The sequence below is a fragment of the Protomyctophum parallelum genome (genome assembly GCF_964188405.1).
Source record: "Protomyctophum parallelum genome assembly, chromosome: 3".
NCBI classification, from domain to species: domain Eukaryota; kingdom Metazoa; phylum Chordata; class Actinopteri; order Myctophiformes; family Myctophidae; genus Protomyctophum; species Protomyctophum parallelum.
Window position 1 is genome coordinate 43,648,910 of NC_139698.1, and position 27,977 is coordinate 43,676,886.

The window sequence follows — 27,977 nt, forward strand, 5'->3', positions numbered from 1 at the left end:
GGCGCGGGGTAGCTTTGTGAAATGCCACAGGCTGGGGAACCTGAGACGGAATGGTACAACGGGAGGGCGGCTCGGGAGAGGAGGAGGGGGACTGTGTAACCAGACGGGGTGGAGCAATACATAGCCTGGCCCATCTCGTGCAGACGGCCTTGTGTCCCGTTCGCCCAGAGCTGCCTGGGAGAAGAAGACTGTATTGAAAGTGTAGCGGACAGAGAGAGAGGGGGCCGGTCTATGGGAGGGACTAGCGCAAAGGGGGAATTGGAAGGAGGAGGGGGAGAGGAGGAGGCGGCGGCACGGGTGCTGTTTCTCCAGTCTCTTTCCCTTGTCTTTGTCTCACACTCTTTTGTTAGCCATGCCTAGCCTGCTGGTTCTAGCAGGGATCATGGAGAAAAATGGGGGCTACGGCGGGGATCTGGCCGGCTCCGGCTTCGGAAGCGAAGGTCTCCTCGTGCCGCCCGATGATGAAGAAGACGACTCCCGTGCCCTCAGGGTCGCGTTGGGCCAGTTGTCTCTGTTGGGGCTCGGAGAAGGCGAGGACGGCGGCGGAGCCCCAACAACAGGAGTACAGGACCGGAGTAACAATAACAACAACAACCATCACAACCACACCAACAATGTCGGAGGTGTCGGGGACACGGGGATCCTGCAAGGGAAAAGCAAGTTATGTGCCCTGTACGAGAGCTCCTCAAGTGAGACGAAAGGACGAGGCTGCAACATAACAGAATGCGTTCCCGTGCCCAGCTCCGAACATGTGGCCGAAATAGTGGGGAGACAAGGTAAACGCTCAGATCAAAAATCTTTCTCTCCAAAGTTATGTTGTTATTATGGAGCTATTTTACATCTCCCCGTGGTCAGCATTGTGATTTAGTTTGCGTTCTGTAAGTATTACCTGGTGTTATTGACAAAGAAAAGGGAGTGGTGTGTGTTTTTTTTGTTGTATTCCACGGAGACGTCGGGCTCCCACTCTTGTTACACTGTTTCAAGTTCATATCCAGTCGTTGGAGAGTGATACGTTGTAACGACTCGTTCGCTCCTTTGTGCTCATTGCATGAACTGCATGCGAGGGGAACACAAAAGCATGTGTGCAACCGCTGCCTCATGGGCGCATTATTCTCCATCCACGCCATCAATGTCAGCTCACACAGACACACACACACACACACACACACACACTGAAGCAGGGAGAGCACTTGCTTCCTTTGTCGTCTGAAACGCGCCAGACTGTTCAAAAACGCAACGTGCTACATGGCCAAAGAGGAATGCTGCTTCATCTCGACTTGTTTACTTGAAAATTAACACGTTTTATTTTTTAAATCATCACAGCATAGCAGCTTTGATGTTAACAGCTGTCTTTAGTTAAATATATTTGCCCCTCTAAAATGTATTCAGTTCATTGTTTATGGTGAGCACTGCCCCATGTGACAACTGGACAATGGAGAGAGCATGTTTTTCCCCCCTTTTGGAGTTGGAAAGTCAAATTCCAGATTCAGAACATGTTTTTCTGCAGTCTGGCGTTATTTTCTTCTTTTTCTTTTACCTGGACATGAACTTGAATGACAGCAGCTGTCAAACAAAGGTGTTAAAGTGCGGGGATGAGGGGAGGGGCACTTCATTACACTGTGTTACCATCACTTGGCATTCTGGATGGTCTTGAACCATGACTCAGCGATAAGTTGGATCAAAGAACCTATGCTCTTTTGTTTTTCCACATAGTCTTTTTTATTTATTTATTTGAAAGAATTTCCAATAAATTAAGTAGGTAGGTTGTCTTTTCTTTCTTTTTTATGTCTATACCTGCCAAAAGTTGAGAACTAGTTTCAATTCAGTATATTTTCGGTCAGCACCAGGTACAAGAAGTTAATTTCCCTCCTCTTCTATTTATATATGGTGGTGTGGCTGCACCCATTGTTTACTGTTTGTGATGAGAGAGACGGGTAGGAAAAACCTGGATGGATGGAGGAGTAGAGGCATCTAAAAAGCTGAATGGGAGTCATGCATAGGAACCCAACACAAGAGCTCCTCCTGAGCTGCACTTCACTGCACATTTTCAATACCACATGGCTGCCTAAGTCAAAGGGAGGCAGAGAAAGGGGGAGAGACAGTGGGTTGAGTAGGACACATCACTTCATCCTAATTTATGTTTGTTACACAAAATAAGAAGATCATTATCACAAGTCAAGTGGCATCCACAAGAATTAAGATGACTTGTTTTGGCTGTATTACTTTCCCCCCCCTGCCTGTGCTGATGTCGATATAGTTTGTAAGTGCCCCCTCATCTCCCATTGCGTCTCCTGTTCGTTACTCTGAAGTGTAAGCTTTGAATTTTAATGGGGTAACCGAAGAACAGCCATCTGGGTGGACCCAGTGAGCACAAGTGCAGCAAGAAGGCTGTTTTTGCCTTGACTGAGAAGAAGTGCTGATTTGGGGGATTGGAGATGAGCTGCTTTTGATTTAGGGCCTTCGTTAGTTGATGCTCCACGCCCCTCCTTCCTCAGGACCATGCATCATTGCCTGCCTGGTGAATCTGGCAAGTGGTATCGTCCCGTTACGGAGAAAGGGGGACGAATATGATCGTTTTCTCCTCTGTCAAAGTCACAGGCATTGATTCCAGAGGAGGCTCTTGCGCCTTCTTCTGTAATATGTTGACTACCTCACTAGATTAAAGCTTATTTGTAAAATCCTCAGTTTTGATTTTACATTTGTAACGCTGAGAGTGTAAAATCTACAAATATATGGACTCACATGCCCATCTGGTTACATTTGTAACCATCAGCATAAAAATGACCTCACTGATGATTTTACTGTGTAGGCCCCACTTAAAATAACAACAAAGTGCATGCTTTCCATCTGACATGCATGCCATGATGGTGTAGTGAGGACTATGAAGATCATTGTACTACACCTGAAGCGTGCGTTACAACTGCACTCGGGGATAACTTCCAGAAATGTGACTTTTCATATATTCTTGTCAGATTGCCCTTTTGGTTATAATGTATAATATAGTTTAACTAATTTCATTTATGGATTGTCCATTGTTACAATAATATTTTGTGGCAATTATACCATTTAACACAGTTAAAAACAAGGGCCCTGTTAACTCCAAAACAGCAGTCATGGACATTTTTATCGTAATATTAGGCATTGGCTATATTTGTATTATTGTTATTATTGAGTATAAGCTAGCAAAAAAAAGAAAAAGTATCAATTTCACCTTGCTGGTGCATTGTGAAGTCAGTGTTACGTAGTAAATGAGGCTGTTTAGTAGCATTAGGAAAACACATAATCTTTAGCCAGAGGTATCAAGACTTCCATGCTATTAAAAGTGTTTTTGAATGAAATGATTAGGGTCCACAATGTCAAAAGATTAAGATCAGGGAAAGTATGAAAGTTGATATGTAACAAGCCTATTAATATGTGATAAGATCTGTAGCAGATGATTGTTACTTTGCCTAAGAGATATACTGGCATCTTTAAGACCAAACTGAGGCTGGCCAAGTGGTCAATGAAGACTGTAGTCTTGGTGAGAGAAATTACTGAAAATGGACTTGCTTTAAGGTTTGATGCCATCGACTTCTGACTTCGAATGTACTTACTTCGAATGTGCCTTTTTCCAATGCTGGTGCAGCCTCAGGTAATTTGACATGAAATGACATTAGCCAGAACTCTCACATCGAGTTTCTCCCCTAAATGCACTTACTATCAAGTTATTACACATATAAACGGGGCAAATGAGAACGATCTGTGGCACAAACCTGATGCACATGTCTTGCCTTAATTACCATCAAGTTCAAGCAAAGGACAGGTATAGAATCTAGATACTTAGTTATTTTACATGAGAGTACTGCACTTATCCTTCTCCCTTACAATCAATGCTAGTTCTCTAAGGCTTTGCATCATCTGTGTTTGTGTGTCTAACTAAATTAGAAGGCACTAATGGAATTGTTGTAAAACATTGAATTTAAGGTAGATAACGCTGCAAGTCTCTTCCCAAAATAATATCTTTACACTAATTCTGTGCAGTCTCTATTTCATTTTCCTCCCACCTTACCAAATCTTGCCAAAAAGTGTGTGCATGGTTTTATAATTACATATTTTGTTGGTTGTGTTGCACAATTGAATCAATAATGCCTCTTTTGCTTTATTCAAACCTTTGCTGGTATGTCTGCAGGTTGCAAGATCAAAGCCCTGCGGGCCAAGACCAACACTTACATCAAAACCCCTGTCAGAGGAGAGGAGCCCGTGTTCTTGATCACAGGCCGTAAGGAAGATGTTGCACTGGCTCGCCGTGAGATCATCTCTGCTGCGGAGCACTTCTCCATGCTCCGGGCATCCCGCAACAAGCTGGGTGTATCCTTCAGTGGCTCTCCACCCACACCACTACCAGGCCAAACCACCATCCAGGTGAGAGTGCCGTACCGTGTGGTGGGGCTCGTGGTGGGTCCCAAGGGCTCCACTATCAAACGCATACAACAGCAGACTTGCACCTACATTGTCACTCCTAGTCGGGACCGTGACCCCGTCTTTGAGATAACCGGTTCACCAAGCAACGCCGAGCGTGCTCGCGAGGAGATTGAGGCACACATTGCATTCCGAACAGGAGGCCTGCATGACCACAACAACGAGAATGACTGCCTGGGGCCTGATGGCGGAAGCAGCCCGGCAGGCAGCAGCGGCGGTCTGGAGAGCCGGCTACAGCAGGTGTGGGGGCTGCAGGGGGGCCAGCGCAAGCCCCTCACCAGCAGCTACCGCCAAAACTTCTCAGATGCCATGATTGGAGGAGGAGGAAGTGATGGAGGGGGGATCTATACCAAGGGCAATTTCTCAAGCTCTGGAGAGAAGCCCTGCTCTTACTTTGGATCAGAGGGGACCCAGAGCTGGGGTGACCCTGACTATCCCAAACAGGTGGCCTTCTATGCCCAGCAGCGGTCCAAGAGCTTCGGAGGCCTTCCCCTTCCCTTGACCAGACTCTCCCCAGGTCTGCCTGAGCCCTGTGGCGGAGGAAACACGACCAACTCTTCAGTCACCAGCATTGTGGCCGTGGCCGGTTCACCCCATGCCCAGGCCCGCCGTGCCCACAGTGAGCCCACTTCAGCCGGTGGGGGTTTTCATGGCCGTCTGCCTGTGCCAGACTCGCCACCGACTCTGCGGGACTGCATGACCTGCTTTGAAAGCAAAGTGACGGCCGCCCTTGTGCCCTGTGGCCATAACCTCTTCTGCATGGAGTGTGCCATCCGAATCTGTGAGCTTAACCACCCGGAGTGCCCCGTGTGCCACACCTTGGTGACGCAGGCCATCCGGATATTCTCTTAAGAAAAAAAAAAGTAGAAATGTCAGTTTTTATCTTTTTTTTCCATCAGTGTTTGTTCAATAATTATTTACTGTTATTATGATTATTATAATACGTAAGTAACTTTTTTTTGTTTTGTTTTTTTGTTTTTGTTGTCTTTTTTTTCAGAAAATTTAAAAACAACCAAGCAGGTATTTTAGAAGGTGCTGCTTGCTTTACTAAAAAGTATAAGAAATATTTTTAAGTTTTTCTTTTATATATATATGCATATATATATTTTTAAAAGTTTTGTTTATAAGAGAAGTATAGTACCTTGCATTTTCAGTTTTTTGACTGCTGCTGTTTTTCATTCATGAATCACAGTATAGGCAGAAGTAGATAGTAATGTGAACATTTTATGATTCAAATTTTTATTTTGCCATGAAGTGGTTTTATATAGAAGGAAGAGGATGATTGTTGAGGTACCCAATCTGCACCTAAATGACCTAGAAAGTCAATATGTTCTTAACAAGAAGGAGAAAAAAAGATTGAATTTTCATCGCACCTTACAATCGTCTTGGTCTCTGATATGATTGTCAATCATACCTTGAAATTTTGCCCTTTTCATTCCATAGTGACTGATCCAAAATAGGTGGTATTATTAATTTTAACAAATTGATTAAGGGAGATCGTTGGTTCCAGTCAAAGTCTCCTAAAAAGAAGGGGGGGGGGGGAAATTAGTTCAAATTCACCAGGTAGACCAGATTTTCAATTAATTCAATACATAGGGAATACTATTTATAATATTTGGTTATATTTTTTACATTTTATTTACAGAGATTGATGGAAGCTATACAAAACTAATTGCTAACATATTACTTGGTCAAACGTTAGTCAATGCATTGAGCTGAACTGCAGTTTAGTGAAAAGGTTCAGGAACGCTCATTGTGGCACTTGAAAAACATGTGGTCTCTTGCTGGCGTTTAAGCACTGATTTAATTTGTAAGGCCAAAAGCCTTGGAATTCGTCCATTTGGCAAGTTCTTGAGATACTTCTCCCCGATGGAGTTGTTTCAAAGCCACCTTATCTACGCTTTATTGTCTTATGTGGTCATTTGGCCACAATCGCTGAACGATATTAGACAAAACAAGACCTCCAGCCGACAAGCATTTCTCTTGAGGTGTACAGAGTGTAAATAAAAGGGAGCATTAATGTGTGGACAGAAGCTGAGTAAAGCGGTTTCCTAAATCAGCAGTAGAGTCTGATTAAACTGGTCAAAAATATAAAATACAGAAGCCTAAATCAGTGGTCTTCATTCTGCTCGTTCTATGATAACAGTTTTGTATGGGAGCTCTCAGGGGCTTGATGTCTCCCCTGTAATTAGCAGAGCTGTACAAGAGCAGGTGTTTCATGGTACACTGAATGTGACCTCAAGTTGGAGGTCTCTTTTATAGTCCCCTGCTCTTATTCTCAATTCTTAAGGAGTGGCCTTCACGCAGTACCCCAACTCACCCCACCCCTCACTCCTTACAGTTCGATTGTTGGTTTTTGAATGCAGTAATGACCACAGCTGTCCCACAATGCTTTGCTTCTCTTAGTGGGGTTGCATTGTCTGGGTCCGGTGGTGGCATGGGCCCCAGAGTGCTTGGACACGGCCTGGAGCAACGCTTTGATAATTAGTCAAATGGGATGGGCCAGGTGCGAGCTGTGTGGGGACTGTGGTGCCGTATGTGAAACGGGGCCCTGCAGTGAACTGCCGATTGCCCCACCCCACTGTTAAAAACATGGAGGGGGCAGGTCTCACAGAGTGTGGGTGCAGCTGGGCGAATAGGATCCCCTCCGTATTCCTTCCTCTCATTCCCTCCTTTTCTTCCTCTGTTCCCTCTCTGCTGTGCTGAGCTATCCCTACCAGGGAGAGGGGCCTCCTTTGTTCTAACACTAGGAAGAACACATTTGATATAAAGCTGGTTGAATTTGGCAGCAATTGTAAACTAAGCATTCTTGGGAGAAAAATATATTATCTACAGTGCATCAGCCACAGATATTTCAACCTGAATGACACACAATATGATTCTGCGGCTGCCTTTCATAATAATGAAAAACAAATCTATGTGTTCACATGCCAGGGTGATGGCAAGTCATATTTTAATATGTGGAGAGCAGCATTATACCTCTACTCCACTTGCCTTCCCACCTTCCTGAAATTTGGATAAAGGTCTGTTTGTGTGACAGCTCAGGCAGTCCCCACCCCCCTGGCCCTTCATTCCTGGCTCACCCTTGCCACCTAGCTACTGTGTGGGACATCCTGCAGCTGCCTCCTCATTGTGGACACCCGCAGCCAGCCATGGCTCTGCGTTGGGATTCTAAAATAAAATCTGACAATTGTAATTGACAGGAAAAGTGGCGGAAACGCCCCCATTTAGCCACCACTCGTGCTGGATCAAATTACACACGCTCTGCGTCTGCTTCAGCCCCAGTGTGGGGAATTACAGAGGGGTGGACAAAAATGGTCTGGGGGTGGGGATTACAGCTGTTGAACGATAAGAAAAGGTGGGGAGGGAGGGGTGTTTTAAGGAGGGAAGGTCGCTCCAAAGAAAAGAGCCCTCGCAGATCCTGTAATTTTAAGGAATCCTTGATGTATCAAGGTGTTGCCACATTTAGGTTGACAGCGATGACGGGTGAATACATGCACATTAGCATGGATTATGTCATATTGCTGGTATTATTATTGAACAATTGTACTCAGCTTCTGTCTGAAATAGGATGAATAATTATATTAGGCTGTTGCATCCGAGGCTAGGAAAAACAGCCCCCCACCCACACTTAATTTTCTTTTTACAATGAGCAGACCACTCCTTTTGTCTGTGGACTGTGACGAAAGCACTATACTTGCAAAAAAGAGTACCGTAAATCCTATATGATAAGAGAAATAAATGATAGCGACCATTTTATGAATGACAACATTGCACAGTGGTTTGGCCTAATCTTTCAATATCAATTTCAAGGCAGTATGACACTTCTTTTAAATTAGTATTGATGTCTCATTGTTTTGATTTTGTTTTCCGCCTTAATTTTTTTAAATATGAATATTGCCTTCACTTTGGCAAGCAAGGTAACAAGGCCTTTTGATCGTATTGCCCCCCCCCCCCCCCCCCCCCAAAAAAAAGAAAACGTACCTGTCTCTGGAGAAAAGAATGTGAATCAGTCAGTGTGGGAGGGGATCAGAGGGATTCAGTAAATTAGGCCCTTAAATCACTTTACGTAAAATGTAGAGTAAAGCACCTTATTGCTAAATAAATGAGCAAAAAACACAAAAAATAAATAAAAATAATAATAAGCATTTGATTAATACCAAACCGACCACTGATGGTGAATATTTCCTCATAGACTTGGAAAGACATGCACATAAGGATTCCCTATCATTTGTTCTATTATGGTGGTTCTTACTTTTTGTAATAGTAGTACTAGTGATAATTTTGGGAGAGCTCTCATCCAATTCAGTACGTGTTGATGACTTGGTTGAGCTTTGCACTGGTATAAGAAAGAGGGATTACTGAAGAGTCTCCCTGGTTAGACGCTGTATAAGATGATGAGTATTGTACTTTATGGGGAAAAGGTTCTGAGCATCTCTGTATATATGTATCAGTTATGAAGATCCAGACAGATGCCCACTTAAAGTGAGGGTTTTATTATTTTTAGTACAAAAAGAAAATGACCTTTTCAATGTTTGGTGTATGGAATCAAAAGACGTTTTTGACTTTTAGGGAGAAGGAATTTTCATATGCGTCCCCTCATCCTTTTGATCATAAAACTATATTAGGTAGATCCATACATGTATGAAATTTATGTAAACTGGTTAACTTAGTATTTCATCCAAATATATAGGTAGGAAATTAACCAGACACTATATACTGTAATGAATAGCCTTTATGAATCTACACATGTATAAATCCAAACTTTCAAATAGAAAAGTTATCAGTAAAAATCATCCCCAGAAACCTTTGGATGAATCCGTTTCAATGTATAATAAGTTGAAAAGCAATAATATGAATATAATGTGACAATAAACAGACCACTTAATAAATTCATTACATTCATACATCCAAATTTGATCTTCATTCATTATGACAATCCTATTGCATTTGTCTTAAATCTCCTTTCAATGCATTATGGATTTATAACAATGTGGGAAGAGACATAATTGCTTAGTAGCAGTTTCATGTATGGTAATTGTTCTTGTATTCAGTCATTTACGATTGCTTAAATCCCGGTCTTTATTTTGAATATGAATGAATACGATTTTAAGACGGGGTGTTCAAATACCAACTTTAAGATGACTTCTTGTGGCTGAAAGAGCTCATGAATTTGTTTTATTTGAAAGACAAAATGCTTTTAAAGAACTTAAGATGAACGCCTGATGCCTTTTCTGTTTGTCATTGCTGGATCCCATTGGTGGTTATATGACCGATTGCACCAACTACTCTGACAGATAATTAAGACCTTAAAGCTGGGACTATATAATAAGATATACCTCTCACTCCCTTATTGCAAATCATTATGTTGTCCGTGTGAACTGCATTGAGCCAAAAGTTTTTCTTTCAAGAAAGAAGTTATTTTACATTCATTACTTTGTATTTACTTGCATGTAGGAATAAACTTTTAAGTTAAAATAGCATATCTTGAGGATATTGGTGTTTACATAGTGAAAATAGTTTTTTGTTTCCTTTGTTTTATTATTGATGGCACTGTTTGATACTTTTAGCTGTTGTAACAACTTTTCATTGTATTTTTGAAAGACATGGTCAAATGTAGCCAAAGAACAAAACTTTCAAGGTTGAAATACAGGACTTACTGAATTTGTTGGTGGTTCGGGTCAATGAAATAATCAGCTTTCAAAGCTAAAATTCCTCTGACTGTTGAACCTTTTGGAGAGTACAGTCAATTATCTGTAGAATTATGGCATATCAAGTTTCAGTGTTTCGAGATAGATTTAACACTATAGCTGACTCACAACTCCCCAAAGACACCAATCCATGGCACATCAGCCCCAACTGAGATTTAAAAGTATTTTAAGAGTACTTCTCTATTACCATGTTAGATAAAAACTACTTTGATCCATAGGTTAAAGTTCAAGTAAATGAGCCCCAGATATAAAAATACTCAGAATATGGTATTATGTTTACAGTGTAGACAAAATTCAAGCAGAATTACTGTTTTTTAAAGACACCCTGAGTAAGCAGTTTGAGACATAAATGAGTTGTCAGTGTAATAACACCACATTGTTTGGATAAAATAACACTGTGGATTCAGTTAATATCATATATAGAGAGCCATTAACTATATTCTCCTTAAGTTGAATTGCATGTTAGTAAAATATAGTACATGAAGTAAGATTTATTGAAAAAAGTAAGATCCCATTAAGATTTCATCATCTCGAGACGAGTGTATACAAAGCTTTAAGATCTTAAAATGGACGTCCATTTAAATCCTTATATTTACCTTGTAGTTTTAACTAATTGAGATAGAAATTTTAATTATGACTCGAGTGATTATGCTACGGTGTTAAGGTTCATTTATCCAACTCACCCAGTATGAAATACAGTCAATGGAGATACAAAGGGGTTGGGTCGCTCGTTCACACAATGACGTTTCATTCATTAAGTTCTTGTTAGTATTATTTACAATATTGTATTAAGCTTACTATAATAGAAATGATAGAAATTGTTGGTGTTTTTCTTCTCTTTCTATGAAAAGGTCTTTATGCATTTTTGTAGAATCCCTTAAGGAGTGATAGGAAATCCTTATTTCAATCAATGCACTTAAGCAATTCTACCATCCTGTCAAAATCATAAGACGAGCAAGTAATGCATTTGAATGTAAAAAGATGACCACTCAACTTAATGCACTCCTTACGCTTATTATTTCCTCAATTTACAATGTGAGCTTTAAGTTTTAGTTTATTCTTTGGAAAGAATTTGTGAGAGGTTTCCACCGTAGACTATATTTGAGTTCTTCCACGTTACATTTATAGAAAGTGACTTAAAATGAAAAAAAAAGAAAAAAAAGAGGAAATATTACAGTTTCTCAAATCTATTTTGCTAACATGGGTTATTATTTCATAGAAAGCAGAGGAAAAAAGTCAGTATCTGGATGTTATTTATGAAAAGTAAAAAAAAAATGGAAGCAACATATTTATGAGTAACCTCAAGACGTTTTGTTTTTTAATTAAAAGTACAAGAAGTTAATATATTTCTAAACAGGGAAGTCAGTTTCTACTAATAATTAAAATATGAAAAATTTAGAAGTTTTATTTATGAAAGTTATGGAAAGCCACATACTTCATGTACTTCAGTGTAAATGAATGAATGTGAAAGATCTGTAGCTTAAATTTTAACTTTGAACATGCACTATTTCAAACACCAGTGCATTCACGAAGGAATAACAACAGAAAATATAATATTTTTTAGGATTTGGAGATATTTTAGTCACAGAGCATCAATTTTGTGCCTCGATCATATATTTTTCCTGCATCAGCATTCTTTGTGTGATGCTGCTTGCTATGAACCCCTTTCCCCTTCAACTAACCCCATGTTACTGACTCAACCCATGAATCATTTCCTCTGTAATCTAAACTCACTTTTACTTATCAAACCTATAAAACATGTTATGACTGCAATGCTTGGAATGAATGAGGAAGCTGTGGCCCTTTCCAATGGGTCACACATAACTTGTACACACTTTTCATGCATACATTTTGTATATCTACTACTTGGGACAGTTTAAGATTGATAGCAAGAGTGTAAGGTAGCTTAAAGAAGAAAGAATCAAAGCCTTAATGATCAAGTTTCCTCTAATGTGTTAAGACAGGGTGGGCAAATTAAGCGGAGACATCTAATAGCGGAAAAAGTGCACCATGTAGTAGATCTATGTAACTAGCTGCATACACATATACACACACAACAGATTCATATCCGTACTAGTTTGCATGTATGTTGTATGGTCACTTAGATGGGAGAAACAGTGCAGGATCTGTGTTAATATGTTAACATAAGTACTCTTGGGTTGTTTCTCCTTGGTAGATTTTCATAGTTGAGCCTCATTGGAAACAAGCAAGTTGAAAGGAGTTTGGCATCAGGTATTTCAGTCCTCAGCTGCACTTTTTTTTTGTGTTCTCTTAATACAAAGCTGTTGCCATCTCATAAGGGCTGACTTTAAGCTCAACAGTAACACTAGAGTTTACGCAGGAGGAAAAAAAAACATGAAACATTAGGTTGGCACATTTGCTACCAAGGCTGTGAAGCATGGGGACTGAACTGGTGCTGCCCATCAAATTCCTAAACTCTTCCAAAGTGGCCAATACAGTCAGTTTGTCTTTGGTAGCGTTTCAGATTCTTCCAGCACAGTAGAGCTGTTACAGTACATACCGGTCTAATAGTGGTCTTAGTGCATTAGTTTTTTGGGCCAGCATCACCTGGCACTAGTTTCTGGTTTCTATGTGAACAGTTAAGAGGGTTTGCCATTGGCCCTCTGTGGCTGACCGTCACTTTGATGGATGAAAAAAAAAGAACGTCTTTGAACTCTGTTACAGTGTGGCATGCCCCTACAAGGCATGTGATATTGCAGGTTTATTTCGTATAGCACATGTTTTTTGTGATTTACATTTTTTGGAACACTTTTATTATTGTATCTGCGCCATATTAGTTTCCGTTCTTTGTTATTTTTCCAAGATTCAAGATGTATTGTAAATGTTTCTAATAAAACAAAAAATGAAATAATCAATAGAAAGTCAGTGTGCTATGTTCTAATGTTCATGTCTGTCTTGATTTATTGAAAGAATGCAATTCCAAATTAATTGAAATAATGGGAGTCAGTGAATTAACAAATGAGATTTATTTATACAGTCCAAACTCCAAATATACAGATTAAACATCTAAAAACCTTTAACATACACCACCCAATTGAGGACCTGTGAAGTTGACAGAACAGTGTTGATGGAGATACATGTCAGCAGGATAGATATGAATGTGTTGACTCCAAACAACACTTAAAAAGGGCATGAAACAAAACAGATTTTTCTGACAACCCATCACACTACAAAAACCAAAGTAATTTAATATTTTATCCAGTCTTAAAGGGAAGTTCACCCAAAATTAAAAAAAAATACCATGTTTTTCATCTTATCTGGAGTGCCATCTAAATCCATGCAGATACAGTAGTTTCAGTGTTAATGTAATCTCATTTAGGCTCAAACAATGGAACTGAATGGCATTTGGCACACTGAAGCTATCCGAATGCAAGGAATAGATAAGATGATATGTGTTTTTTACTGGGCCTTTAAAGTTTTATAAATATCAATTTCTGATTCACTTAATACCTTAATACCTCCAAAAGTGAGAAAGAAACTTGTTTCACTGCCGTTTGATTGTAACTTGGCAGAGTTTAAATGAAAAATACAAACCTGCAACATTAACTGCATTGTTAAGACCACGTTATTGCAGTGCATTTATATTGTCTACTTAAACAAATCCCACCCCCGAGTAAGCTACATTGCCTTCTAGGAAAGCAACAAGTTAAAGGCGTTAAAGTTTATTCTTGAGGGAGATTCCAGAAGGCATGTTCCTGTTGCAGTTCAATACAGAGGAGAGTGAGCTCAGAGGGGGTCAGGTGGGCAGAGTGGAGGATTTAATTTACAGTAAAACAGGCCATCTTGGGTGCATCAGAGACTGTAGGGGAGCAGGGAGGGCTGAGTGCCCTCACTACCCCATCCCCTGAAACATGATCTATTCCTCCATCCCAGCTACCAGGTCCATTTGAACTGGTCTCCGCCATCAGCCCACTCTACCCCCACCCATGGGCTGAAGTACTGAAATGGTCATAGACAGTAGAACGACAGTTATCCTGTCTAATACCTGCCATGTATCTTGTTCAAACAACACCCTGAAGAAGCTTGCGAAAGAGTGACTCGTCAGTAGAATAGCAGTGTCCAAAAAAGGATTGGAAATGTGCTCAGATCAAAAGAGAAATTTCATACTGTATATAGAAGAGAGGAACAGAATGATATTGCTCTGAGACTTCCTGTTACACACAGATTGAATTGGTTCATGACTTGTTCTCATGATGAGATGAGATCGCTTTTAACTCCCTGTTCCTCCATTAGCGAGGATAGTTGCCCCTAACAGCACCCTCATAAAAATTGATTTAATTATCAGTGATAGGACACCCTTCACTGCAAAGTAAGCAGCGTCAAAAGTCTTAACCTAGAGTTGTAGTACAAACACTTCAGCAAAAGGAGACCATCTAGTAAGTTATCATGTGGGATATAAATGCAATGAATTTTGGAATGATGGGACTGACCATAGAAATGGGGTATATGGGGTATTCTGTGATGATTCTTAATGCCAATTCACCTGTTGCTCAGGGGAACTGAGGGACAGCGTTATTAAATAGAGATGTCAATGGTTGAATGATTGAGGGGGAGAGAAATGTGATGAGATACAAGGGGACAGAATATCCTCAGTTTCGTACTACTTCGAATCTGCTCAAGTTCTTTTCATATTTAAGAAGCAGATACTGATAGCAAAGCTTAATGCATTGTATATGGATGGGACAGATCATGAATGACACAGGAAAGCAAAGCTGATGTCGCTTTCCAGCTTCTTCCTCCTTTTCATTCCCACAGTCTGTTTTCTAAATTTCCTCATACTCAGGTTTCCTTCTTCACATGAACATCTCTTAATTGACTAAGTCCAACCCCTATACCTGTGCCTCTGCATGTAATGGTCCTCTCTACCGTGTGTCTGTCTCCTCCACCTTCTCCCTGGCCCTAGAGTTGGAGGTAACGGGGTGTGTTGGGTCTCAGTTATTCTGGCAGCAGGGTCCCTGCTTGGCTGAGGTCTGTGTGGGCTGCACCGTGATGGGCACCACGTTGGAGTTGGGTGAAAAGTCAGAGTCACTGCGTCCTGACATTTGCCTCTGTGACACTATGTTGTAGATGGCTGCAGGAGAGAAAAAAGAATGAGGGGAGGGGTGCGTACCGTTAGTCCGACATCCCAATAATCAAACGACTACCCAATATTTGGACCATAGAGCCCCATAAATGGTGCTTTTATCCAAAAGCGCTTTACATAGATTGTGCATTACATTCACCCATTCGCACACACATTCACACCCATTTACACACAGACAGCGGAGGAAACCATGCAAGGCACCAACCTGCACATCGGGTTAGGCGTTCAGAGTCTTGCTCAAGGACAACTCTGAGGGAGCCCAGGATCAAACTAACTATACTAACCCTATGCCCAAACCCTAACCACACCTGGAAGCCACGGGTGAGTCTTAACCGGCCACATAATCGGACTAACAGGATGTCGTACTAATGCGTGCCCCCAGAGGGGAGACAGGTAGGTTAGTAGCAGATATGACTAAAACAAGGTCGCAAACGGGCAGCGTTTTATATGGTGAAATAGGCTCCTGACTGTAGGATTTACAACTGCATCTTAATCTGGCATGATCACTGACTCAAGTGACTCTTGTCATCTGGAGTTCCAGGCTTCCCGCACCTATTTTTAGGCACTGCTTAACTTTTAATAAAAACTACACCCCAGTGAGTTCAGCCCTGAAAAGTAAATAAGTTTGAGTAAAAAAAGACACAGCAGCCAGGAGAATGAGACTAGCAGGACACTGCCAAAGACACCAAGAGCTGCCAGCCAGCAAACTAGTGCTGTGGGATCCAACACACGGGTACCGGTCACGAGGACGTCCCACACTAACATACGTGGATGTACTCAAGAACGACGTGGGAGCGCAAAGCACTAACGAGCTGGCCAGATGTGGACAACCGAGATGACTGGAAGCAATGATGGAGGGCTCGTCTGAGGACGACCTAGAGAGCTCCGTGGCTACAGCTGTGACACAATACAGGTTTGATGGTAAAACTACCACTAACTTTTAATGCTCTATGAGTTACCAGATGGATAGCACACTTAGAGAAGTGACCTACAGCATAACCCTGGCAGACCGCTTATCTGCCTGCCCTCAATGTCTGTCTGTACCATGCACATGTACCATGATCTGATGGGTCTCCAGTTCAGGTCCTACTGGCCAACTAGCCAACAACTCCTACTTTAATGAGCTAATTAGTATTGTCATTAGCTCAATGGGGCTTGTTTGTTTGGCGTTTTTATGAATTAGAAATTACTAGACCGGTGCCGGTCTACTTGGCACTGTGAACAATGAAAGTTAGAAATACATTCCCCACCTGGTTATGCAATACCCGCTGTCAGAGTACCTGCACGGTCAATCATGGCATACTGTACCCTGACACCAGGGTACTCATATGTGGATTAGTGTGTTCATCAATTGTTGGATATCGGCTGATTCGACCAACTTCAGATTTTTCAGAAGGGGGACCCATGATACATGAACAAGAAGTCGATCTGTCCTATATATGGGCTTATTGGTCGGATCGGTCGTTCTGGACACTCAGATCTCCATTATGCCTGGGCATATCAGACGATTTGGCAGTTCTGGAAACCACCTATCCGACTGACTCACAGGCAAGGCACTCCCTCACATGAGCATGACCAATCTGTGACCAAACAATTGCTATGGGTCTCTGTCTGTCTGTCTGTCTCTCTCACTCCCTTAAAATAAATTGGTTATACAGGTTTTTGTAATAGGAACTAAATGTGAAACAAAACTAAACTGTATAATTCCCTCAGTAGACAGGTGGGTTCAATTTTTTATTTCAGAATGACCAGACCCTGACTTGCTGGGAAATAGCTGCCTTGACAGGGGCTCTCACATGGCGAGAGGGCTTGAGTTTGCCAATTACCCATGCTTTAGACATACTGTATAAAAAAGACCTCAGGTAGTGTTCAAGCCATTGACTGGACACCAGTGATATGCCATTTGATTAACTGGATTCTGCTGCCACCTAGTGTACAAAACAAGCATCGACATGTATCCACAATGCAACTTTTTAATCAAGTTGTTAACAGCTTATTAACATTAACAACATATCTCAAAATCACATTTTAAAACACAGAACAAAAACACATGACGCAGATTATGCCTGTGTGTGTGTGTGTGTGTGTGTGTGTGTGTGTGTATGGAGAGAGAGAGAGATCAAACATGTCACCAATTGTAGTGCAACACAAGTGCCAAAAGAGAAGAGAGCAAAATTTGGTGATAAGATTTACCTGGACCTTTTCACAAATTCAATAGCTCTTCAATAGCTTTTTATACAAATGTACGGTAATGACTATTTTGAGTGCAATGAAACTGACCTGTGAGGATGGTCTGGAAAGCAAGCTCCACATTGGATGAATCTAATGCCGAGGTCTCCAGGAAGGACAAGCCATTCTTCTCTGTAAAAACACAAGCGCACAATGTCATCATATATTGCAAAATGTACTTTTAATAACATTTGATTAATTTACTACGAAAACTATGAAGCCTACTTTTTAATTTCACTCCAATGTGGACCAACAGCACTCTTGTATGTCAGGCAGCCTTATCAAACGTCAAAGCATTATGCACAATACTAAACCAAACATAAGCCAAGGTCAAGATAAATACATAGGCCCAGCACAGCCAATCTACTAATTGGAAATGGCTAAACATTGTCAAAGTTACACTTGACCTGGCAGCCAGGCCACCTGTAAATAATTAACCTCTTTTTCGATCTTGTGAGAAGTTAACTAAATTCTACTCTTGTCTTTTGACGGTTTGTACTAAGCAAAAAAAAAACGGGAAAGAAAACGGTAAAATGTTATAAATCATAGGGGCCAAAATGACAGAACAGTATATTAAAATTAACATAATTTTGATTCATTATGGCCCGGGTAACACGTCAAACGTAATGTGATTTTTTTTGCACTTTACCCATCTCAATGTACCACACTTTGTCGCTTACACTAGTGTGTGTGTGAGTTTGAGTGTGCCTGGGCCATGTGCATAAACTGACCATGAGTGGCCTAAGAATAGCTGGCATGAAAAAAAGCAAAGCCAAACAACTTGCCAAATACTGTTCTGTCTCGTCTGTTATAGGCAGTTTGTCTGTGTGGAGAAGGAGGTGCCATGTGTATCCCTAAGTGAACATGAACTGTCAACCCCGTTATATTTGTTTCCTTGTAAAAAATTAATTGTAATTTGTGGATTCAAATAAAGAAATCGAAATGTGTGTGTGTGTGTGTGTGTGTGTGTGTGTGTGTGTGGTGTGGTGTGGTGTGGTGTGGTGTGGTGTGGTGGTGTGTGTGTGCGCTCACACATACACAATTCAGGTTCCTGATTGTTGCATTTGACTGAGACACTCAAACTTTATTTGAATGGGAATTTAAAATTAACAGGTGCCACCAGAGTCATTGTGGTTCCACAATTTATTGCATCTGCATGTAACTAACATTTTAAGCTGGTGTTACTCTCTGGTCTGGTGTTACTCTCTGGTCTGGTACTGTCCAAAATGAAAATAATTATTCAAATTCAGTCCAGAAATAAAACTACGTACGTTAAACGTGTAATTTGAGAGTACCTGAAAATGCCTTGGCCTCATCTGTAGGCACTGCCCGTAGATGGCGCAGGTCACTTTTGTTGCCCACCAGCATTATGACGATGTTGGTGTCTGCATGGTCCTGAAGCTCTTTCAGCCAGCGCTCAGCATTTTCATAGGTCAGGTGCTTTGCAATGTCGTAAACCAAGAGAGCTCCAACTGCCCCACGGTAGTAGCTAAACAATAGAGAGACAGAAAGAAATATAAATTCGATTAGACCACTTTATTTGTGGTGCTCAAAGGAAAACTGGCACAGCAGATATTGAGATAGTCAGACTACTATTCCACAATCTCCGAATGCTAGTATATAGTCTGGAACTACACCTCCCGAAAGCTGAGAAAGGAAGCTGTGATCCGTTATTAATTTCCGTTCACAATTTTAGTTTTAGTTTTTTAGCTAAGCAGCAAGCTATTCATTTTCGACTAATGTGATTTACATTAGGACAAATGTACGTGACGTGGTCCTGGTCCAGTGTGTATGACGGAAGCATTGGAAAATTGTGAGCGCCTACAGTCTGGCCTGCGAGACTAAGGTCGCATTCACACCTTTACAGAAGTTGCATCATTCTTGCATACTTAAATTTGTTGCGTTTGCCTTCATACTGGCCGTGTCAAACCGCAGCAGGGAACCGCAGCAGGGAACGTTATCAATGTATTCAATTCATAAACTATACAGTTAAATATACTGTATGTGTATGTGTGTATGTGTATGGTAAATATATATATTTCGAGTACTAATAGAACAGACATAGGACATAAGTGAGGGTTACGTGGATGCAGTGTGTTGTCGGGGACTGGACTGTGTGTCTGTGTGCGCAAAAACGGATTGCTACAACTTTGCCAACTTGTTTTGTAAATTAGCGGCTAGCCTACTAAAAGGCGTATATATAGTGTGCGGCCAAGCATAGGCATGGTAACGCCCCACCTGCCTCTGATTGGGCTACCGACACTGCCCGTCTTGACTGTCCACCGAGGTGAATATAGCTATGCTGGATAGTCTGAGCTCTGCTGCGAGGTGGTGGAAAAATAATACAAGTATACGGTATCGGTTAGGGCTGGGGCGGTATGGGATTTTTATTACCGCGGTTATTGCCGGCCCCCATACCGCCGGTATGGCGGTTATTACCGCCCCCCCCCCCCCAAATAATAAGAGGGCTAATAAAAGTTACAGGTATGGTGTGTGCGATATTAATTGTGAGATTACCATAATGACGGTAATCATTAAAGGACCACTTTTGAACCTATCTTCAGATAATAGGTCCTCACTAATAGTCATGATAAAATGGCACGTTTCTTTCTACTCTGTCTGTGTCACATAGGAGGCCTAATCTAATTGAATACCCCTGCCATAAAGCATTACACTTGTTTACAAGAGGGTCCACCATTTTCAATTCATCATATCATTTTGTACACTATGCACTTCTATAAAGCCAAAAACAGGAAATCATCATAAAGGAGGTAAAAAGGGGGAAAACGTATACAGTGAGGGGGGAAAGGGGTGGATGGAGACAAGGGATTTACATCTTAATGACAGTTGGTAGGGCGTTCCACATTTTTGTGGCATAGGAGTGAAATGAATTTAGGTGGACCCTCTTGTAAACAAGTGTCCACTCACAGTTAACAGTCTTTGTATTTAGTTGTGCTTGAAATGTAGTGTAATTCTGCAAACTGTTAATAAATATTTTAATCAATCAATCAATCAATCCTTGTTTGTGCCGAATCTGGGTTGCACATGGTTTTTTGAACTCCCTCTGGTGTTGTTGTGTTGCTGGCATGATTAGACTGACTGAGCGTCACTGTTTATTATGATACACTTTTCTTTTCATTTCATTATTCTTTTTTTTTTTTAACCACGGTAATGAACCCGATACCGCGGTATGCGTTACATACCGGCGGTATGGCGGTATTGCGGTTATTGCACCCAGCCCTAGTATCGGTATGATACAAGAGAACTGCCTGTAAGTTTTATTTTTGTAGAAGAGGCAAACTAATTGTTCATGCAGTTTGCTTTGATGGAATAATTGATTGAACATGTACGCCGTAATATGATTTGATTTGGGTGTGTTCTAAAGTGTAAACACAAAACATTGTAGGCTACTGTAAAAAACAAGAAAAAAGGCTTTTCCCTTTATCTTTTTTAGTATAAGTTTACTATAATACCAGAGAAATCTCTTGTATTACTTCCCACCAGGGAGCAACCTCGCATCTCGGAGGACAGTCGAGACGGGCAGTTTCGGTAGGCCAATCAGAGGCAGGCGGGACGTTACCATGCCTATGCTCGGCCACACACTAGATATACGCTACTAAAAGCCTAGTTCAGATGTTTATAGCTCCACACCGGAGTGCACTCGCCTATTAGTTTGCATTGCAAAGTGGGCTCAGTCACAGTGCACTATTTCCGAACGCGCCCTTAATGAACTGGTGGGCGTGTCCACATAAAAGCATGATTTTAACAAATACTGTAAATTTTTTGGAAAAGGTTCTTCCTCCTTATATAATAATAATACCTGATGATCATGTTTTGGGGTGGAAAAGAATTGTGGCACTCCATCTTTAATGCGGTGTTCATGCTAGTGGCAACAAAGCAACAGGCTACACGCCAGTTTCAAAAGATTGACAGACGCTACAAAAAAGGAAAAAAAGAGTTCAGATGGCTTCAGTATTTTTCAGCGCTCCAATGACGCAGTGAAGCATCAATCATGTTTTTGTTTCACAACTTCCACTACTCTTTTCTCTCCACACAATTCCTGCTCCATTCCGTAAACAGAAGAAAAACTAATTATTTCTCCTGTGGTCTTTAATTCTACCCTTTTCATTTACCCAGTGTAGCTTGAGCAACAGTTCAACAGCAATCAAAGTAGCTGTCAAAGAAGCTTGGTTGCTTTGTAGCCATTAGTGTGAACACAGCATAATGCAGCGTTCAGCATAATGCAGCGTTCAGCATAATGCTTCGAAGAGGCGACAAAACAAAAGGCTACAAGTCATTCTCAATGGAAGCCAGCGACATGAAGCTACAAACAGACATTGCCTAGCGGGTGTGAAGCTAGCAGTACCAAAAAAAGTTGGGTTGGCTTAAAAAATAAAATAGTACTCCAATGACGCACTGAAGCATCAATCAAAATAATGTTTTTGTTTCATCATTTCCATTCCAACAATTACTGCTCTGTTCCATAAATGGATGAACAACTCACTGCTGTTAACCAACCAGTTCCCTGTGCTATTTAACTAAGCTTTTCATTTACACTGTGTGTGATTTGAGCAACACTTGAGTGACACTCAGGAGTAGCCCCTTTCGGGACCCTCGGTTACCTTTTCTGAATTCTGGACTGGCGGTACCGTAGGGTCCCTCCAAAGTTATTCCACTCTCCATAGGACGCAGCTTTAGCTACTGTCTGTTCACGGAGACCCACACGGTCGCTTGAGTGATGGTGAGATGTTTCAAATATGCATGCAGCAGTAGAAGACAGCGGAAACATGTGCGAAACGGCATTAATCGGCGTTGCCGTTAAGTATTTTTAATCTTTTTTGGAAGTTTTGACTTCTCTGAAATTCTCTCTTCCTCACTTCCCATGTTCCGCCTCCCGCATCGCGACTGGCTAGCTGGCACGTCCTAGTAACTGCCTCCGATTGGTCGACCACGTACATGCAGGATGTTTTTAATGCTGTTGTGTCTTGGGAGGTGAGGAAGAGAGAATTTCAGAGAAGATTAAAAATACTTAACAGCAATGCCGATTAACGCCACTTCGCACACGTTTCCGCTGTCTCCTACTGCTGCTGTATGCATATTTGAAACATCTCACCAACACTCAAGCAACTGCCTCGGTCTCCGTGTACAGACAGTAGGTAAAGCTGCGTCCTATGGAGAGTGGAATAACTTGGAGGGAACCTAGGGTACCGCCGTCCAAAATTCAGAAAAGGTAACCGAGGGTCACGAAAGGGCTAACTCAGCAGCAGCAATGTAGCTGGCTGTGCACAGCCTTTTTGTAGCTTTTGACAAAGACATGACACTATCAACACAACATTAACAGTTACATAAAGGTTGTCATGGTCCATTATATAACTTACGCAGAGGTGATGGCCCGGTACCGCTCCTGTCCAGCTGTGTCCCAGATCTGAGCCTTGACTGTCTTCCCTTCTACCTGGATGCTGCGTGTTGCAAACTCCACCCCAATGGTACTCTTGCTCTCCAGGTTGAACTCATTACGAGTGAAGCGAGACAGCAGGTTACTTTTGCCTACACCCGAGTCTCCAATCAGCACCACTAGAAGATTAGAACATTAGGTTGGAAAACAATCAATTGTCAAAGATCAATGGAATTGATAAATACAGAGTATAATATGCTTGGAAGAATGCCAGAGCACATGATGTACTATAATTAGTAAGACAAAAAAAATCCAGAATGTTAATATTAAGTTTTAAGCTTGCCATTTGACTTCTTCATACGCATGTTAACATCTACGGGATGGGAAATTAACACCATACAGTTAATTTTCTTTCATTTGCTGCTTTCTTCCGTTTTAGAGATTTTAGCCGTTTTTGACAGGGGGGCGAAATTACGAAATTACATCTGGCCACAAAAGATCACAGGATCTACTGAATGTGAATGTAGCCTAGGCTCAATATGCCAGTTTGACACATTCAGTAGATCCCGTGATCGTGTGTGGCCAGATGTAATTTATTGGGGGGGGGGGGGGGGGTCTAGTAGGACTATAATAAATAATTTAAAGAAAATTCAAAATTGCTATAAAATGTAGTAAAAAAATACATATTTAGCCCCATGCTCGAATGCCTAAAAAAAAGCTAAAATCCCTAAAAAGAAAGAAAGCAGGAAATGAAAGAAAATGTACACTTATGATCATCTTTTACTTTCTCTAATAACCTAAAACATGAACCTTGGTTGAAAAGAAAATCGTAACCTGGCTTAAGATTTTTACTGACGGACCAACCCCTCCTAGGTCCCTGGTGCTGCACCAAATCAAAATTAAGGCCCAATGATGTGAGGGCACGTAAGTGCCCAGTGAATGAACATCGCCCGTATGTATATCGCCGCTGCTCCCATAGTTATAATGCTGCTCTGGATCTGGTATTTTCGAGTCTCCTCCTACCGAGTGGTTAAGAAACTGTTGGACTTCCTCCTCCGTGTCATCAGTGCCCATACCCGAAGGCGGAGTTGGCGAAAGGGCCTTTCTGTGTGGAGTTTGCATGTTCTCCCCGTGTCCCCTAGGTTAGGTACCCTCACAAAAACATGCAGTAATCCTGGTCTCTAAACTGCCTCCCCCTGGCCAGCCGGGGCGCCTGATGGAGGGGAAAGGAACTGGTTGGAATAACGTGTTCCTTCCACGCGCTACGTCCAACCAGGGAAACTCCCCCCTGTCAGGTGTAAAGGAGCAACTTGGACACTCAAGCATGAAGGAAGCATGAGTTAAGTCCGTTGCTCTCCCCAGGTTGGCGGAGGGTGTGTAGAGCCCAGGATCACATTAGATGATTGAAAATGGGTTACAAAATCATGGGATAAAAACTGTTTGACAACAAAAAACACTAGCAGGGGTTTCTGTGTTGCGTTACATTGAAATCGGTGACCTATGAATACGGTTTCCACGACGGAAGCAACAGCGGTACCTATTTGAATTAGTCTCGCTAAGGGCCCTGCAAGCTGTGGGCCGTGGGGCTTAAGCACCACTAAATTCCATTGTTAATCCGGGCCTGACAACAACGATTTTGGCAGGTAACCAACCAAGTATTGTGCCTAAATGACTGGTAAGATGGCGAACAGAGCTTTACAATGAAATCGACCACATAAGGAGGAATTTTTTGAAACATATTTCTATAAATGATTGGCAAACAAGAATCAATTGTTTGGAGAAGCTACTGTGCCATCTCACCGCCCTGCTATTGGTAAATAGGAACTGTGGGATGTTGAAGTCTGATTGACAAATCATGACATCCATCATCTGAAGCAATACTGAAGCAATACTGCACCTACAGCAGGGAAACTGTAGCCTAGCTGCCTAGTTAAGCTCATTACATTATCACACTACTATGTTGTAACTGACACTAGTAGAGACATGTCAGCACTGATGTGGCTGGCTCATACGTAAAGCCAGACAATGGTCCACTTGTCTCACAACTTGTTAACTTTCATCAACTCGACTGGTCTGGATTTGAGACTTTCTTAGAAGTGGAGGTCTCCTTTGACTACATTTCCCCACTAGGTAACTTGCCGACATGCCAAAGAGTTAACACTGACATTCTGGGTTTCACGTGACACAAAGGAACCAGGGTGGACCAAAAAAATACATTATGCAACCACCTTCAGGACCTTTGCCATGAGAAATGTAATATCATGGCCAAGTTACACACCCAACCACTAAGCATTGTGTAGATTTGCATTCCTCAACTCAAAAGACATGACACCTTTCTATTCTAAGATAGAACCCTGAAGAACTTACGTGGCCTATCCCACCCAGTGCAATCATATTGAGACTAAAAGGGACAGGTAACAACAGAATCACACTTTGTTAGATCTGGCAAAAGTGTTAGTGAATCGAATGCTAGTATTGCGAGTGCTTTTGGGGATTCACCCAAAAGAAACATAAACAAGGTTAACCTTGAACAACTCAATCCATTCAGAGCTGCCCTGTGCTATTTATGTGAAATTGCCACATAATGCTGGCTATAAGTGGATATCTGAACTAGGTATCAAGGCCAAAAGCCAAGTGGTCTACAAGCCAAGGTTTGTCTGAATGTCTGCACAAAGTAGACCAATAAATCACAGCTCACGTCACGCCAATATGTGCATGACATCGCAAAAAAAAAAAACTTTTCAGTGCCTGCACTGCCCAGAGTAACTGTAGCAGACAGATAGACTCCATGAAATGTTACTGAATATAATTATTTGGTGCATGGCATGCTGGCTTAATTAGGAACACAACTCGCTGCAGCAGAGAGAGACACACTACAAATGCTAACAATTTGTCACACATCTGTCGCTTAAGACTGGAACGGGAGACCATGCCATTATTAGACCGTCTTGTTTAATGAAAATCAGTTGTGAAAAGCAAATTACATTAGGCAACAAATTATGTATCGTTACTTTATAATGAAATGTGCTTCAAGTATGCAATGAAAGCATGAGAATGTCATTGCGTTAGCGAATATTTTAAGTCAACTGAATAGTCAGTAAATGGTTCAAACTAATAATGAGTTTATGTTCTGGAGATCTACTATTTAGTGACAAATTTCACTTTGATAATCACAATCGAATGTACTAGGGATTCAGAATGCATTCACAGGAAGGCAAGGAAGACTGCACGTGTAAGCGGGGATGACTTCACTAACAGGATAGCAGCAGGACAACTTTTGCTCATCTGGGAGCAGTCTGTGATTCAATCATGATTCACCTGACTGACGCATGCTCTCAAACTGTGTGTGCAATAAAAAATAAGGCCATTAAAAAAGGAAGTGATAGGAGTGAACCAGTCATTCTAGTTCTTCCTGGTAAGGTAGATGATAAACTGGCAGTCATTCCCATATCAGCAGTTTAGTGTCTTATGTTGCAGTGTGTATTTTCACAATGTACTCCAATAAATTCAGATTTAACAAGATATTTGGCCACCAGAAGCTAGAAAGCCAATTTATTTTTGCGGAGGTGTAAATAGCATTGTCCCTACTTGCTGTCAGGAAGCTGTTCAGTGGACACAAAAGCGTGTGCACGCACGCACGCACACACACAGTCTAACTTCATGCAAGTATTTCCAGTTTGGTGACTCTTGTTTAGTGTTCCATATTTGAACAAAAGACCCTGAGCATGGCATTTCTCTTCGTCTAGGTCAGGGCAATGTATAAGGGGAACTAGTAGAGAACAATAAGGGAAGGGGAGATATATAGTATAAGCACACACGTACATTATAACTTTTTTAAACATAGGAATGAGGAAGGTTGAAAATCATTTTTATGCTAATGTGTATACCCCTCCCCCAGTACATTACTTTTTATAAAAGACTAAACACACTGAATGTGGGCACAGATGGAGGCCTGGCTCAAATACAGGTTTTCCTAGTAGTCAATGCAATGTTTTCCCCTTAAAAGAAGAAACCCAATCTGTTATCTGAGCGGTGTTGATGATATCCTGCTATACAGTTTATTACAACCCCCTGTTGACCACTACTTCCTCCACGCGATTGCATCACAGGCCTGCAAGATGATGATGACTCCTCCATGGCAGATTCTACTTAATGCGATACTTGTGTGCTTATTAGCAACACATGCTTTGGCTTTAACAATCAAGAAGCTGTAGCCATATGTTCGTCCAACTAGCCAACATATTAACAAAGTTACAGTGACATCTGGGCATTCGTTTGTGGGCATTTTCCATGCTGGCAATTGACACATGTATGCGGTGTGATAGTACGTACTGCTTCGAGTACAAAGGGTTTAACGTAATACAAAAATGGAAATGTACAAATCAAACGTACTTTGGAACGGCCAAGAAGAACTGAACAGAGTAGTAGCCTATGTAGAAACGGTTAGCATATCTGTGCCAATGTAGAAAATGTAAAAGTCTTATATCAAACCAGTCTGTGACGTTACAAACCTTTGAAAAGATAGTCGTATTCGTCTTCTCTGTTCGTCATATCGTCTTCTCTTCGGTAACTATTCTACCGAGTATCGGTCCTATAATGCTGGTCGAACAAACTTCTGGTGTTTATCTACCGACCGACCGAACGACCGCCGTGTTCACTGTTTTCAGCTTCTAGCTCAGCAGCTCTCACTCTGACAACAGACTGAACAGTGACACTAACTTATTTTAAAAGAAGTAGTATTGTGGTGCTATATCGTTATTGTTGGACATCAAATCCGAAATGAACTACAAACAACTATCCTTGGAAAGTTTCGTCTCCTCTTCTTTCTTTACGCCTGCTGTCATTTGCCATTTCCGAACGACATTACGTCATCTGCTTAGCCCCGCCTCTCCCTCATTGTACAATGGTCAATCAAGGACAGACACCTGTCAACAGGAGAGCATGTGATTGGTCAAATGCTGCTGTCGCTCTGCTTGTCATTGTTTGGGACGATGGTGATCTCCAGTACCAAGGTACAGTAGACCGTCTGTTTTACAGCCAATAAACAAACAACAAACAAACAAGATATGTGTGTGTGTGT

The 27,977-nt window shown here is 41.5% G+C and overlaps 2 protein-coding genes across 2 annotated transcripts; one reads left to right on the plus strand and one right to left on the minus strand.

Annotated features, from left to right (window-relative positions):
- Nucleotides 1-50: 50 nt before the first annotated feature.
- Nucleotides 51-13,793, plus strand: mex3a (mex-3 RNA binding family member A; the record flags this gene model as incomplete). The annotated part of the gene is given in 7 exon segments (XM_083761140.1): nt 51-98; nt 100-138; nt 143-202; nt 206-257; nt 260-329; nt 331-776; nt 4,169-13,793. Coding segments are annotated over 7 exon segments (1,857 nt in total). The 3' UTR covers nt 5,311-13,793.
- Nucleotides 13,138-27,746, minus strand: rab11al (RAB11a, member RAS oncogene family, like). Its single transcript, XM_083761141.1, has 5 exons — nt 27,409-27,746; nt 22,881-23,076; nt 18,798-18,991; nt 17,554-17,634; nt 13,138-15,261 (listed from the first exon to the last, which is right to left on the minus strand). The coding sequence occupies exons 1-5, from the start codon at nt 27,446-27,448 to the stop codon at nt 15,122-15,124; spliced, it is 651 nt and encodes a 216-aa protein (XP_083617267.1). The 5' UTR covers nt 27,449-27,746; the 3' UTR covers nt 13,138-15,121.
- Nucleotides 27,747-27,977: the final 231 nt, after the last annotated feature.